At 35.5% G+C, this 16,578-nt stretch overlaps 1 protein-coding gene and 1 long non-coding RNA gene across 14 annotated transcripts; both read right to left on the bottom strand.

The window, feature by feature from the left end:
• Positions 1-4,992: 4,992 nt before the first annotated feature.
• Positions 4,993-5,579, bottom strand: LOC115987297. Its single transcript, XR_004091048.1, has 2 exons — positions 5,410-5,579; positions 4,993-5,284 (listed from the first exon to the last, which is right to left on the bottom strand). It is a non-coding gene; the product is annotated as an uncharacterized LOC115987297 (long non-coding RNA).
• Positions 5,580-6,387: 808 nt separating this feature from the next.
• Positions 6,388-16,014, bottom strand: LOC115983120 (receptor-like serine/threonine-protein kinase NCRK). 13 transcript variants are annotated; one of them, XM_031105785.1, is made up of 12 exons: positions 15,626-16,014; positions 13,661-13,732; positions 12,875-12,941; positions 12,388-12,468; positions 11,922-12,041; positions 10,943-11,056; positions 10,244-10,516; positions 9,799-10,040; positions 9,370-9,666; positions 8,857-9,093; positions 8,004-8,231; positions 6,388-7,082 (listed from the first exon to the last, which is right to left on the bottom strand). In XM_031105785.1, the coding sequence occupies exons 4-12, from the start codon at positions 12,455-12,457 to the stop codon at positions 6,702-6,704; spliced, it is 1,962 nt and encodes a 653-aa protein (XP_030961645.1). In that variant the 5' UTR covers positions 12,458-12,468; positions 12,875-12,941; positions 13,661-13,732; positions 15,626-16,014; the 3' UTR covers positions 6,388-6,701. The 13 variants fall into 13 exon arrangements, with proteins under 13 accessions (XP_030961645.1, XP_030961638.1, XP_030961635.1 ...); XM_031105778.1 differs by having other exon boundaries at positions 12,875-12,932; XM_031105775.1 differs by lacking the exon at positions 15,626-16,014 and adding an exon at positions 14,091-14,118 and having other exon boundaries at positions 12,875-12,932.
• Positions 16,015-16,578: the final 564 nt, after the last annotated feature.

Below are 16,578 nucleotides of genomic sequence, written 5' to 3'. Positions count from 1 at the left end.
TCATTAGATTGTAACTAAGAATTAAGTCTTATATTTTATCTTTTAGCTTGTATCTTGAACATAAAGCCATAAAGTGCTTGTTTACTTTCTAAAGTCTTTTCGTAATATGTTAACATATTAATAAAAATTTTGAAGGCTTTTTTTTCTTAATTTTTTTATTGTAAATTAAATTAAGTGGCAACTCCAATATTAGTCCCTTGGGTTAGGAAAGACATTTACAATTGAATCTCCACCTTACAGATCACCACCTCGTGTCATGTTTTTCACAATGAGAACTCCATTCGAGATATTAAGTGATGGACTCCAAAATTATAATAAAATGGCCAAATAGTTTACACTAGTTGTACTTTGTTGTTTTATGATTTGATAATTATCATTTTTTTTGTGTGCTTCATGCATTCACTCCATGTTGTGTGCTTGCATTATGTGATGTGTGATTGCATTGCATGCCTTAGTCCACCTACCTCGGTAGTTGTAACATTGGATCGTCCTCTCCCTTGGACACTAGTACCCTCGAGAAACTACCAACCCGATGACCAATGTGACACTCCTCATGTCATATGTTGGGAGGTACATAATGTCCTTGCCTATGGGAGAACCTTAAAACCTACCTTAAGAGCATTCGCAGCAGTGGAGCTAAATAGCTATAATGCTATTTTAGCTCCACCAAAACACCCAAAAAAAAAAACTCCTACAGCAGTGGAGCCATACTTAAAAATTTTAGATGAATTGCTACAGTGCACATCTATAGATAAATGTGCACTGTAGCTTGGAGCAAAAAAAAAAAAAAAATTTATTCACAGCCGATACAACTTTTCTCTTTTTTTTTTTTTTTTTTTTCATTTCACTCTCTTCGGTCAGAGCACTCATTCACTCTCTCAAGCTCACTGTCATCTCTCCTCTCAAGCTCACTGTCATCGTCGGCCCGTCCACCTCAAGCTCACTCCGATACAACTTGCTTCTTTTTTTTTTTTTTTTTTTTTTTTTTTTTTTTTTTTTTTTTTTTCATTTTATCAAATCCGATCTCATTCACTCTCTCTATTTCACTGTCAGCTCTCATCTCAAGCCTCTCAAGCTCACTCTCTCAACGATGTCGCCATCGTCAAGTTCAGACCCACACCGCCGATCTGCCTCGATGCACTTCTCTTCCGCCGATCCACTTCAAGTTAGTCTCTGTCTTCTTCATGTGGATGCTTTGGATTTTTGATTTGGGTATACTCTTCCGCCAATCCGCTGATCCACTTTGGGTTTTTGATTTGGATCCACTTCATGTGGATGTCTCTGTTTTTTATTTTTGAAATATGATTTTTTATTGTTGTTCTGGATTATTGGCTTGGTGATTTTGGTAGATTGATGATGATTATGGTTTGGTAAGTGTGAGTGATGATGATGATGATTAATGTTCTTAATGGATGAATACGGTAGTTTCTCATTGATGATGATGATGAGGATTATGGATTTTGTGATATGGATTTTGTAAGATGGTGTGCTCTGATTTGGGTGGATTTTGTTGGATATGTTCTGTTGCACAAAACTAGAAACAGGGCACACATTTCTTGTGGTCATTTTAATGAGAAATTGTTAGTTTGGTTTTGAGTTTTGATATAAATGTACGTTTGGGAATTTTCTATGTGCAGGGAAGTTTTGAGTTTTGATATGCATAATCATGTTCTATTGATATAATTCTAAGTATTTTAAGTTTTGATATAAATGTAAGTTTGAGAATTTTCTGTGTGTAGGGAAGTTTAGAAGAGTCAGTGGCGGTATTTTAGAATTTTCTGTGGCAACGGTGGCGGTAGAAGAGTCGGCGATGGCGGCGGCAGCGGCGGCAGTAGCGGTGGAGGTTACAGGTGGTTGTAATTGTTGTTTATTGTAGTGGATATATTATTTTATTGTGATGTTTATATTATTTTATTGTGTTGAAAGCTAAAATAGATCCACTGCTGCAGCATGTGTGTAGGTAAAATAGATAAAATAACTTTTGGTGGAGCTAAAAAGCTAAAATTTTAGCTCCATTGCTGCGAGTGCTCCTTGTACCCATGTAAAACCTTCCTCTAGGATCTCCCATCTTTAATCCATGTCATTTTGCTCGTGTTGTTGTTTTCTCTTGTTTATTGGAGGTTCAAGTCCAACAGTTGGAGAAATTATTAAGTTCATAAGGAAGATTGTTGAAGTGATCCTCCCAATTAATAAAATGTTGTCACCTATACAAATGTGATATCAATTGGTGATTTTTTTTTTCATGTGGTGATTAGGAAGCTAACTTACACACCTGTATAGGTGGCATTATTTCATTGGATAGGAGGATCACTTCAACAGCCTAGTAAACCTAATAATTTCTCCAACACTTAGGGCAAATGCCTTAATAGAAATCTGAGTCCAAATGATGCGAGGTAAAACTTGGGACCATAATTTATGATGAAAGTTGACAAGTGTGTCCGCTTCAAAAGAGTAGTCAGTAGGGGTGTCCAAACCAACTCGGACCTAACCAAAACCGACCAGACCGACTCAACTTGATCAGATATGGGTCAGCTCCAAATAAGTTTCAGTCGGATATGGGTGTAAACATTTAAATCTGACAAAATTCAGGTTCGGATGTTGGATTTGTATATTTGCAACCCGTTATAATCGAACCAACTAAGGTATGTGAGTTAAATAATTTTTTCTATATGTTTGATAAGTGTCTCTCCCTGATTGGCTTTTAAAATTCTAACTCATTGCATGGCTGACACATATTGAAGCCTTATCTCTTCCATTCCTTTTTTCTATGCAAACTTGTCTCTTAATTAATTTATTAAACTCATATTTTATCCTTATCAAACATTACCTCTAATTTGAAGCTCTTACTCTTGGGAAATCTCTTTGAAATCAAAAGCTAAAAACGAAATTCTTCTCATTTGCAAGTGTAAGTTCTTTTATCATCATTCTCTTTGAAATAAAATACAACTCATTAACCTCATCCCTTTCTACTGTCACTTACTCTTGCTCATCACTTTTGTAATTTTCTGGTACTATAAATGCAGCAGTTGGCCATGGGTAATATGAGTATGGTGAGGTGGCTACAGCGATGGTTGTGGTGCAATTTGATGTTGTGCATTGTACTGTGATTTAGGGGTTTTTTTGTGTGTGATTGTAGATCTAAAGCCAACCGCTAGCCCAACCGAACCAGTCCGTAAACCCGAAGGCAAACAGCAGTCAAAAACCCGACGATTGTCAATCGACGATGGGTGACATACTCTAACACTCGATGAGATCAGGTCGAATCACGAGTTGACCCTCAACTTGAGTCCGATCGACCCGTGGACACCCTTAGTAGTCAGAGAGTTGGGATCCAAGATCACCATGTTGTGGCCTACAAGATTCAAGCCTAACCATCAAATTATCTCTCTAGGGTTCAAGCCTAATAGTCCAAACACTTCAAGCCTAAACATTTTACCCAACATAGTTAATCATCTTCTAGCCCACAAACACTTGAGTTCATGTCCAATATTCTAACATTTTTTATTTACCCAAAGACAACTTCCATTTTACCATTCAAGATTCAAGAGTCACTACAAACCCATCATCAAGCCTACCATTCAGCCCAACACAAGCTTATTTCTCAATCCACCAATAAGCAATTAGTTCCTTAACCCACTCAACCCCAATGGCCCAAGGATTCTTTGGCAGAGTTAGGGACCTCCTAACCATAATGGTAGGGAAGATATGCAAGCTATCCTCCAAAGTTTCAAGAACAAAGAACTCATACCTAAGCTATTGTTTTTCATAATGTGTTTGACAATCAAGAAGAAGAGACCACCCTATCACAAAGCCAACCCCTTTTCGAGGCCCTATACATGCAAAGCTTGTCCCTTTTTCCAAAAGCTTAAGTACCACCCAATTCACTGTTGTACTATTGCCCACTTATGTACGTGTGGGCCTTTAACTACCAGAGACTGATGAAGATCTGTTGGCCCAAATCTTTTAGAACTCTTTAATTGGAGGAGCCCTCCATTTGTTTATGACTTTGGAAGACTCGAGGACAAGAAATTAGGAATACACACATTCATGGAGTTACTAAGCAATATCAATAATATTTACAAGAATAGATTTTGATACTATTAAACAAGATCCAAAGGAAACCTTTTATTTTTATTTCACTACTAGATGGAGGACAATTATGCTCATATGATTATCAAACCAAGTGAAGAACAAATACAAAAGGTTGAATGAATCTTTTGCCAAGCTATCATAAACTTTTATTTGCTCATTATTTCCTAAAATTTAAGGCATTGATTGCAACAAGTGCATAAGTGTGATGCCATTGACAATGGTATGTTAAAAATGAACTCCTTGTTGGATCAGGTGATCCTTCATTCGCCTTTGACAAAGAAAAATTTTTCCTTGCCACAAAACTTCTCCGCCTTATACTTGGTGCTTGGTTACTAACAAATTAATTTCTAACTTAGCTTTGATATGAAATAGCACTCATAGGATTCAAATCAATAATAACGAAAACAAAATTAAATCACCAAACACACACACACACAAAGAATACAGCTTCTTTCACAAAGCCACACAATAAGAAAGACCTTGGCTGTGACCACTCCAAACCCTCACATCAAAAAATTGTGAGAACACAAATGCAAAGAGCACAAATGTGAGGAGTTTACACAAAACTTCTTGTTGGATCAGGAGATCCTTCATTCGCCTTTGACAAAGAAAAAATTTTCCTTGCCACAAAACTTCTCCGCCTTATACTTGGTACTTGGTTACTAACAAATTAATTTCTAACTTAGCTTTGATATGAAATAGCACTCATAGGATTCAAATCAATAATAACGAAAACAAAATTAAATCACCAAACACACACACACAAAGAATACAGCTTCTTTCACAAAGCCACACAATAAGAAAGACCTTGGCTGTGACCACTCCAAACCCTCACATCAAAAAATTGTGAGAACACAAATACAAAGAGCACAAATGTGAGGAGTTTACACAACTGGAACATCTGCAACCGGGACTTAGACTTCCACATAGAGAACATTCATGAAACAAGATGAATAAGAGGATAAAAAGGCATCATTGCCACAAAATTTAAGGTTACACTAGTACAATTTAATGACTAAATCAGAAGCCAACTAGACATTGGTTACTATTTCCCGCAAAATACACAAACAATACATCTCTTAGAAAATTAGGTACAAAAGTAATGCACCACCACTAGGGAGGGGGAGGCCCAGACTCAAAGAGTGGAGGAAAGCAGCTTCTAAACAAACCACAGCAGCACAGAAACCATACACTGCAGAATGAAAACCAAAACCATAAATTTAAAGGAAAAAAAAGTACATCTAACATAATGTCAAAATACCAGCTTCATTGACTTGTCATGCAGATCAGACAGAAGTTAAGGGAAGAACATCTCACCAGCAGCCTAAGAATCCTCCACCAGGTGGAGCTGGGCCAAGCAGTGGTGTCGATGGTGGTGGAGGTGGATCCATTGCTGAAAATACAACTATTTGGCAGTAGATGGGACCCTCTTTCCCGTGAAGGTAGATGCTATGTATTTCAAAATATATGAAACCATCCTTGCCTCAAGTTATACCCTCTATCTACCATTCAAACGTGTACTCCAAATTTTTATTAGACTCCAACTACCGCATGAACTAAGTCAAGAGTGTAATAAGTGCATATTGACAACTAGTTTAACCACTTAGACTTACCCCAAACATACACAGCGAAACATATGGAATTCGCTAAGACCTCTAAGATAAAAAGTACATGGCTGAATCTTGTCGCACCATTGGATCTCATTGGTGAGCTTGATTTAAAATTCCCCAACACATGGTGATCGGTCGGTCCAAGCTATAAACTCGTACATAGGTTGAAGAGAATTGGTGCAACAGATGGCACATAACATTTACTTTAATCTTTATATTCATTTTGACGAATGGAACCAACTTATTTAGTTATATCTTCTCAACAAAAACTTATTTAGTTATACCTATAACGAGGCTAACAACTCACAATTTGGCATTGTTCTATTCCCCTGCTGCTAACAACTCACAATTTGGCATTGTTCTATTCTCCTGCTGTACATGACTACATATTTCCCTTTGACACAAAAAATTAGATGATAATTGTAGTTCAAGACTAATATCCCCCAAATTTTTTTACCCTCAAAATTAGTTAGGCCGAAGCTGAAATCAACTAAAGAAAACCTCCTACTACTTGGGTCCTTCAGGGAACATGACTTAGTTACAATTACAAAAGTAATTTATGTCTGTGCTCAGCATGTCTTATGTCTGACGTATGATTATCTGATCCTTGCCTCTCTAACATGACCTTTGGCCAAACCTGCCAAACTCAATATACAACATGCATGTCTCAAGCACATATCACATCTGATCCATCTCCAAACATACCATTTGAATTTTCTATATTCCATCTGTACATAAACAATTAAAATACATAAAATACAACAGAGAAACTTATATGATCATCTAACAAGATAGCCTATAATTTGCTCTTCTTCTTTAAAGGGGGAAAAAACTAACTAAAAATCTGCTTGCTTCCTATATGAAATCCTCTGAACAATCTTCAACCAAGTAAATGCTTTAACAAACTTGTACAACCACAAACCATATGTTACCAGGAAATTTTTTTTTTTTTTCTTCCCTCTTTTACTTAAGCCCTGTGCACATGTCAGGTAGTTTTTGTCAAAGGGTCTTATTGGCCACGCGGAATGATTCAAGCCGTGGCTCAGTTAAGTCCACTGGTTCATCATCTGAGGCATGCCAACTCCTACTATTGGAAGTCAAGAGGATCAACTTCTCTATAAAATTGGTGGAAACAGTGTCTGCTTCTCTGTTGATTCCAACACGCAGCATTCTGTCAATATCTACTGGCAGTGAACTCTCAGTTGATTCTTTACTCGATGAGGCTGGCCTTATCTCCTCTGTATCAATGGGGCCTGAAAGTTGTAGTGAACAGCGATTTGACCGTTTACTGGCTGGGGCAGGCATCTGAGACTCTGCATCACTACCCTCTACTTGGTTGTTAGGTCTCTGAATGTACAATTCACTTTTCATCCCATGAGTCTACATGGAAAATTAAAAAAATGATCAGTTGAAAAATCTAGCTCAAGTTTAATGCAAGGTAATTTGAATAACTTTTACCATACTAGATTTATTCTTGACTATGATAAAAATAAACAATTACTTATTTCTCCTAAATTTTTACACAACCTTTTTGTTTTATTAGCACAGATATATTGCATGTGCACCATGGCTAGTTGCCTAGAAGGCAAGAAGCAAAGACTTTATCTGATAATAATTTTTAGATGATGTGGAACCTCACTAAGGCAAGGCCCTTTGGACCCATTCCTAGGGAGTAAACCCCAGATACACAATATATCAGGTATAGTGGGGATCAAAACCTAGGATGTATGGGTCTATAGCTCATCCCAAGTTTCCCACCACTAAGCTGCACCCAGACGGGTACTTTTAACTTGTAATAATTAGATTGAAATATTAATTTTTATTCATTCTATCACTTGTGTATCCAATTTTAATTGACTTAATAGTTTGCCATCGTATGGTTATTTACAAAAATATTCCTCAACTGTCTGCTGAGATTTAGAAAAAACAACTTGGGAGAGAAACAAAATGCTAAACTATGTTCAATTAAGTAGTCAAAAATAGTTTGGAGAAGAAAAGGCAGGATCAAATAAGAATTCTCAGTACGTATCAATTATACTTGGTTGATCCTCCCTAAAACAATTCAGTAAAAATGCATTATTAATGTCACTGCTATATAGAAGATTTAAAATCACTTATAAAGGGTATTTTTTATCAGCTAGGCCTCTGCCAAGGAGAGCCGAAAAGTTTAAGCAATGAAGATTTATGAGGGCTTTCCCGTGGTGGTCCAGTAATCATTAGTAAAATACCGACCAGAGAAACAAGAAAACCTGTGATAAGAAAGTCAAAAGTACCTAGAAAATAATGACACAAATTGATTACCTGATAAAAATTTACAGGAAGATTTCTCCTTCTAGATTTCTCAGGTGCAATAGTTGATAGTATTTGAACAGCCTCACTCATGGTTGGTCGATCATCAGGATCCAGTAACAGGCACTCCTTTGCTAGGTAAGCCATTATCTGCATCTCTTCTTCTGGGAAATTCCCGTTTAAACATGGATCAGGCAACTCTGTAATTACTCGCCTACTGTCTTGTAAACGAGGGGTAGCCTACATGAAAATAAATAAACATGGATTAATTTTTCCTGATTTTTTCAAACACAATATAGATATAAAAGTTTTTTAAAATATGGCTGCCTGTTGAAAAACGCCAAATGTGCAAATTGAGGTCAGTTGAAGATCAGCATATACTCCAAGATGTTATAAAACACTGATGAAAATATCAGTTGGGTGTCAATTAGCTCAGCTGTATGATGGCAGAAGCTTCAAATAACAACAATGTATTCTCAAAAAAATTGCATAATACACTCAAAATGCTTACACAATTTTTTTAGTAAATGAAGGTGGACTCTTTCATAAGTCTGCAAACAATATTAAAAGTTGAGATAAATATTAAAGTCCACGTGTCAAGCAAACCAATTCTCTCATAGAAGTGTCCCACAATGCATAGAAGCATTTCAACTTGACCTAGGGTAAACTCTCTTGCACTGCTTTAAAAGCTGAAAGCGTAAAACAAAGTGTTTTAACCATGGGGGACAGGACACAAGCCATTTGATATTTTGATTATTTCATTCTTAAAAAGAAAAGAAGAAGAAAGTTCATGATAGTAGATGAGATAGAACATGCATTTAGAAACATTGGTTTAATGCAAAAACACAATGAGGATATACCATACCCATATGACAAGGCTTTCTTCTGCTTTGCTTGCCAATTTATAGATGGGCTGCCGGCCACTAATAAGCTCAAGAAGAACTACCCCAAAGCTGAAAACATCTGATTTTAGAGAGGCCTTTCCAACAATTGCATACTCAGGTGCAAAATAACCAAAAGTCCCCTGCATTTTTGCTGGAGAACTGGAACAGCTGGGTGGACCATCCACTCTTAAGCTTTTAGCCATGCCAAGATCAGTTATCTGTACATACATGAAGTAAATAGGAAAAAAAATCACTATAGGTATGTCCACTGGGAGAATAGGTGATTACTTATTTTCAAAGTTCTCTCATTTTATTTCACAAGGAAACAAGAACTTCACACTTCCAAGACAATCAGTCAACCATCTGAAATAACCAATTTCTCTAAGGGTAAAAAAAGGTTACTAGTAAAATTAGATTAGATTCTCTATGAAACGGGAGTTTGCTTACTAACATTTTATAACCACATAATATGTCTAAAACAATCAAGTTCTTACTTTAGCCCTCCAATTTTCATCCAGAAGAATGTTTGTTGATTTGACATCACTATGCAGAATCCTTGGAGCAGCTGCTTCATGAAGATATTCCAAGCCCTTTGCAGCACCAATTGCAATTGTAACTCGAGTAGCCCAATCAATATTTTTCCCTAAGTAACCATCCAAGCTCTCTCTTAAAGTACCATTAGGCATGTACTCAAATACCAGTAGCCTCTCAGCATCTTTTCCTAGAAATTCTGAGCAGTAGCCAAGCAAAGGCACCACATGACAATGGTGAAGTCTGGATAACAGTTCAATCTGAGCAAAGAGATGGTGCAAAATGCCCACAACAAATGGGAAGAAAATCAAATAATTCCTTCTTTTTTAAAGATATGTGGAAATGCTATGATTTTAACCAAGAAACAAAACCATGACAAATCAGGGTAGTACCTCTGTTAAAAATAGAGAGTCTGCATCTGGTCCACCCTGAGTTATTAGTCGCTTAATTGCAACAGTTCTTCCGTTTTTGAGCTGACCACGATAAACAGAGCTGCTTCCTCCAACTCCTATAAGGTTAGAGTTTGAGAACTTTTCAGTTGCACTTTCCAATTGAGAGTATGAAAACCGGACAATTGTTCCATGTATATTCCCCCTTTGGTTTCTAAATAAAGAAGAAGCCTTCTGAAAGCACCCTGTGAAGTAGAAAATGAGGATTTATGATGATTTAATTATGAACTCCAAAGTTGGACAAAAATAAGCACATTAGAAGATTGTAAAAGAAAAACATAAAAACAAGTTTGATACTTTAATCTGTGAAGGAAATGAACATGCAAGAAAATGTTAAAGAAACAATTTTATCACAACAACCTTATAACTAAGGTAACAGAAGACTTACCTGTGGAAGGATATATGCGGGAATCAATAGTAACATGGGTTTCTACAGCGGAAGAAGTTGTACGACCTATTAAGTTGGTAGCACTATTGAAACTTGTTTCTTTATCAAATAAGAGAGTTGGTGGTTGAAGATGGCACTTGTCCCTTCGATAGAAATAGCACATAGCAGAGGAAAGAAAAGCAAAAGTTGTGAGTATGACACATAGTAGTAGAACAATAACAACAACTTTGCTTGAAATGTGCTTTTTTGAGACTTGCGCCGTGCTGAGAGATCCTATTAAGAAGAAAACATAAAACCAAGAAGCTTTTGAGCACCTTGATCTAAACAGTGTCAAATAACTTACATATAAAAAAAGTTCAATATAAAAGCAGGTGATTCATGCGTCATTATCCATACAATTCCAGAACATTTGAACAGAAGACAAAGGAAAAAACAATTTCACCATCAAAGATAACTTAACTTAATTCGAATAGGATATCAGGTTTTAGATCCACTAGAATACTATTATTTGATCATTATTCCCTATAAAGCTGAGAGTTAATGCATAATCTACACTCTGATTTTGAGCAGCACCCAGTTCCACAGAGAATTTATGTGAAGCGAACATCAATCATATTCATAGCAAAGCGACAATTTAACTATTGAGTTATTCAGGTTCTGTAAGGATTTCAACAGAAAGAAAAAGACACAGTAACATACCAGAAGTGCAGTTGCAGGCTGTAAAACAATTAGTATCAACATTGTTAGAAGCTACTTTAGGGAAACCGTCAGCAGCACAGGTACATGTCCATGTGCCCCCACTTCCTCCAGCATCTGCATTGGAGGATAATCTAATGAAGTTAGTATTACATATGACACAGTGATCACAGCTGCCCAGAGATACATGATATAATTAGATGGACATTATATATAAATGCAAAGAAACCATTATAAAAATGCATAGGATAGTAAAACAATTGTTGGTACTCAAAACACACAATGCTCCTAATGGGTGTAAAAAACTTACAACACGCAAGGATACAACAAATAGTGGAACCAGGACATTCAGATCTCTCCTAAGAGCTCCCATCAAAACATATGAGAAACACACACACACACATGCATCTTACAGAGACTTTCTCCATTCAATTGTAGAAACATCATATTGAAAACACCCAATACAGCAGCAAAGGCTCCTACACACTTTATCCAAGAATATAACAATGACAATGTGAGAAGTTATTACCCTACTTTATGTTCTAGCATCAATTCATAGGAGGTTCAAGTGAAAACAAATTAAATGAGAAGAGATAATAAACATGTTCAATATCATTTGATTGAATATTTAACCCAACTACAAAAGACCCTATGAAGCTTCATTGTTCCCTGGTATCAGTAATAAGTCTGAAAAGGTAACTGAATATTACTCACAAACATTGAATTGTTTACAGAACTACTCAGTAATGCACTTTTTCTTTTCTCATCTTCTCTTATGGGTAAGTGTGCTGTTGGTAGAAGTTTCTAAGGGAACTTTTCTTTTAACCAATTAGAATGAGAACACATATAGTTGAATTCAAATACATTAATTGACTAAAAATTAGAGATTTAGAGAGAGGATATTATGCAAAATGTTTATCAGCAGTAGTTTAACATGCAAACCAAATCTTCTGGGTTCATATACCATAAAAATGCAGCGTACCTGGAAGGCAATCACAGGAAGTGGAACAGTTGGATTTAAGAGCATAGCTCTGGTTTCCTTGATATGTAGAAGAACATTTACATGTCCATTTGTTTACTCCAGAAGTATCAGAAAGTTCACCTGCCACCAAATATTGAACTTGAGAAACAAGCTTCATAACTTTTTATTTGTGGATGTTATTATTGAGAAGCAATGCCATGACTAGGTCTCTTCAAATACATAATTGCTTAAAATATTGAAATAAAAGCAACACTATTTGCAGATTCTATACAACAACTTGTTGAACATAAGGGAAATCAAGTGTATTCTTTGGTTGGCCCATAAATCCCCAAGTTTGTGCAGGATTTGGGCCATTTTAAGTTTCAGAAGCTTGCAATCCAGGTAAATATTTTCCTTGTTTTTCCCATTGTTAAGCTAAAAATAATCAGAGACAAATTCCTGAAATAATATAAGTTCTAGTACTAACCACAATGGCTTTGCTGAATCCAGATCAAGCTGAGGAGACAAGCAATAACGACTTTGGTTTGGAGCTTCATTTGTTACCAACCTAACAGTAGAATGAAAGAGAATGAATCCATTCAACACACTTACAAATCATCAAAATTTTGTACTTCATAATTTGCAGAAGAGAAAAACGATAATTTCAGCATCAAGATCTTACAAACTGACAGCAGGTATTTCTGATTATGTTTAACATTATAGTGTTCCCTAGTCATTTTAAACTTACTAGTCAAGTCTGCTGATAGCAAGCTTTAAAAATATAAATTAATAAAACCTGGATTTAATCTTCAATTAGTTATAAAAGACCTAGCAATTTCAGTAATTTTCCCAAGAAATTGGTTAAATAACATTAAATTTTTTAGCAACGGAAAGAACCAAGTAAACTGAGTCAAAATTATACTGTTGTAGAAATCATAAAATAACATAATGGAAAAGGAGTGTTCTGAATCAACCTTCATTAGGGACAAGAGCTTTCCTCTTAAAATTTCACTGATCTTGAACCCCTCCAAACTGCATAAGCTGATAAAAGTTAACATTTTAATTCAAGCAAGAAACCAAGTATCTATGCAGGAAGAAAAAAGAAATGGAAATGTTAATGAAATGAATCAAAAAACTTAAATGAATGGAGGAAAAAAAATCTCTCATAACCCATCAAGTTACATATATTAAGATGATGTGAACATCAAAACAGAGCTGAAAACAACGAACCATGGTTCAATTTTCACTTTCAAATCATCTAAAAAGGATGAAATTGCAGGAGGAGAGCAAGGTGTGGGGAGCCTGGGAGAGTGAACACTGGTGAAACCTAGAGTTGGTATCGATATTCTCAGAAAATCTGAGACACATATAGACACCCTGAAGTCAAGAATAGAGATATATGGAATGTCCAATTTCATGGTTGGCCAACAAACATCTGAAACTTCCAATTCATGCCAACCTAAGTACTAAAAATTCCCACGCCATGTATGGACCAGTGAAAAGTTAGACTATAGCAGGAGACTTTAAATTCAAGCTCTTGGTATAATTACTCTGTATAGTTATTGGTCATCTACATTTTGGAATAATTAGCTAATTAACTATATACCCAGAGAGATAATGACACAAACTTAAAAACTTGAATGCATTAATGCATGAGAAACTAGCACATTTCCACCAGTCATTTAAAACTTATATGCATTACCTCAGCATAGTTACATCAAATAATAAAATTAACATATTCAGCTGGATATGAGCCCTACCTCAAGGTATAACTACAGTCTCAGCTCACCAAAATGAAGACAAGGGCATTAATGGAGGCAAAAATGGCCAACCTATAAACATAAATATGGTTAACTAAAGAGAGTAGAAAATGAACAAGCATTTTCAGAACAACTGCTACACGAGAGTAAGAAACAGCAAAGCCAAACCAGACAACCCACAAAACTTGCCTGAGAATCTGATAAAAACTAGTAAAGCAGCGCATAGGCAGCTGAAAAGTACTCTAAATATCAGACAAATCAAAACCCACATGCCCCCACTAACTTGCTTTTCATATTCTAAACATGATTAGTCAAATGAAAGCACATCTTAAATATGTACCCAGAAAATCAAAAAATTAATTATTGGGAATGCATGCCCATCACAAATAGTAGCTGGAAGTAAAAAAAAGGCAGTGCAGACAAGACTTACATAAATGATAAATGACATCAAATAATCTGGATAGAGAATAATGGGGTGCTTGATATTGAAATTATTCAAATAGGGAATGTATGAAGGATAATAAAAAACAAAAAACAAACCCATCACCCACCTCTTTGAAAGCAACACTTTTTCAAATCGGAAAGAGACTTCTCAACCATCACTTTAGCTAATCTTCATCATTAGTGATTAGCTAAACTTTTGTTAAACAGTTTTACTACCGCATAAAATGTCACAATTTTTGTTATATCTATCTTACACTGGCTGCCTATTACTTCCCATGTACGCACTATTTTTATTCCACCATGTTTAGTTGTAGCACAAGTTTGATTTTTGTTTTGTTAGGTATGATTTTAGGTCAAATTATATAATCATAGAATATGTGTTTTTTGGATTAATATGGAAACTTTTCAAAGTTTTGGAGAAAAAACAAACATCCAACGGTAAGAAACTTCCTTTATTTATAATTTTTCGAAAAATAACGGTTAGTACAAATGTCAAATGTGCGAAACAAACTTCAAACTTGGCTTCGAAGACGGACCAACAAATACACTGTTGGAGTGAGTCGATAAAGCGACATGAAAAGTATAATTTCAACTCATATGCATACTCGACATGGGCCCCACGTGTACTGTGCCAGCTACTAAAGTAGGGTCCCACGGAATTGCATCACAGTAGGCCCAATGTGACGTGGAGAACCAAATCGAGTTAATAATATATGCCTACTTAATCGGTTGAATTGTGACCGTCCAATTGATTAATGGCCAAAAATTGGGTCTGAGATTGGATTAGGCTTTGGAAATGGAATCTCCTCCGACTCTATTGTCGCAGCGTTTGGTGGATGTAATAATCACAATATTAAAAATAAAACAAAAAAAAACTATTTTTTTATATTACAAAATTAAAAACCCATGATAATGCACTGAAGGTCAATCAGGTCCAAACCGATTAGCCAGTCCTCTCGTGCCACGTCATGATGTTGTAAAACAATCCTCTACTACTACTACTCCTACCTACTTAAACTAGTGTTATTATCAACTAAAATACACTTTCTCTAAAAATAAAAACACTTTCTAGTTTCTACTCTTAAAAATTTGGTCAAATTTCTATTTTCTAAACTAAATTTAAATATTCTACAATTTAAAAAGGATGATCATAAAAGTACAGCTGTACATTAAAAAAAGAATGTCAATATGTCATCCTCCTGTATAAGTTTTTAAAGGATAACTTAAGCAAATAGCCATTACCAGCTCATATGGTACATTCTGCCATTTTCAACTAATACATTCAGTTTAAATCTGTCCCCAGTTAGTTATAAAATTATAAAATTTTAAATAATAATAATAATAATAATGTAACATTAATAAATAAATAAATTGGACTTTAAACTTAAAATAAAAATTCATGCAAAGAAAGGAAAGTTTGAATTTTGAAATGGAAGGGAGAGAGAATCTAGCTCCTAAAAAAAAAAAAAAAGAGCTCGTTTATGAAAGAATATAGAAGAAAGAAAGGATGGCGTTGCCTACCTAGAAAAATGACTCCACTAGCCAACGGGGATTGGTGTTGCTTAAGTTCGAGTCTTGCTATCAGCAGTCTTCTTCTTTGCTGGACGATCTATAAGTTCAATGTAAGTCCTCTCTGAAGCTTACAACTTGCCCTGATCTTGGTACGAGGTACGTAGCCTCTTCTCACTTAAACTTTTTTTCTTACAAAGAAAAATGACTCCACCAAGCTTGAGAGATCTGCTACGTACAGAACTTGTGAATAGTAGTAGTAGCAATTAAAGAATGTGGTTCGCTAATGCTGAAGCTGAAGCAGCTGAGAGCTTCAAAGTTTCAATGGAAAAGAGAGCGCCAAAGCATTACTAAGATTTCAGAGAATTCACGAAAGTGAAAGCGGGCAAAGACTTTGAGAATTTTGAGGATTTTGATGGGGGCACTAGTGCCGAGAGTGGCGCTTGCTTTTTCCAGCTGGTCCCTTCCCACTTCTTTTTTTTTTTTTTTTTTTGGTTTTTGCTTTTTTTTTTATATATATATATATATATAGTAATAATGAAGGTCACGTGGGAATCGGCATGTGCTGCGGAGGGGACCACCAGCTAGATCTGGAGCTGGTTTGGGATCTCATCTTGCGGTCATGATTTTATGCTAGAAGTATGGTCTTCCTTTTCAACGGCTTGGATGAAATTATCTGACTAATTTTCACCTTCACTAAAATTTATGATTTCAACCATCACTTCACATATTTGCCTAACTTTAACTTTTAGGATTAGTTAAGAAATTTGCGTGTTTCTATAAATAAATAAAAATTGCGTAACTTTAACTTTTATATTATATATCTCTAATTATGAAATATAATTATTATTATTAAGTATTAATATGTATATACTATGCACTTTAAAAAAAAAAAAAAGTCTTTATATTTGGAATTAACTGTTTAACTACTTAAAGAAAATATGATCAAACAAGATACTAATTGA

This window comes from Quercus lobata, chromosome 1 (genome assembly GCF_001633185.2).
Source record: "Quercus lobata isolate SW786 chromosome 1, ValleyOak3.0 Primary Assembly, whole genome shotgun sequence".
Taxonomy (NCBI): Eukaryota; Viridiplantae; Streptophyta; class Magnoliopsida; order Fagales; family Fagaceae; genus Quercus; species Quercus lobata.
Note: the sequence above shows the minus strand (reverse complement) of the source record. Positions and strands in the feature narration are given on the sequence as shown.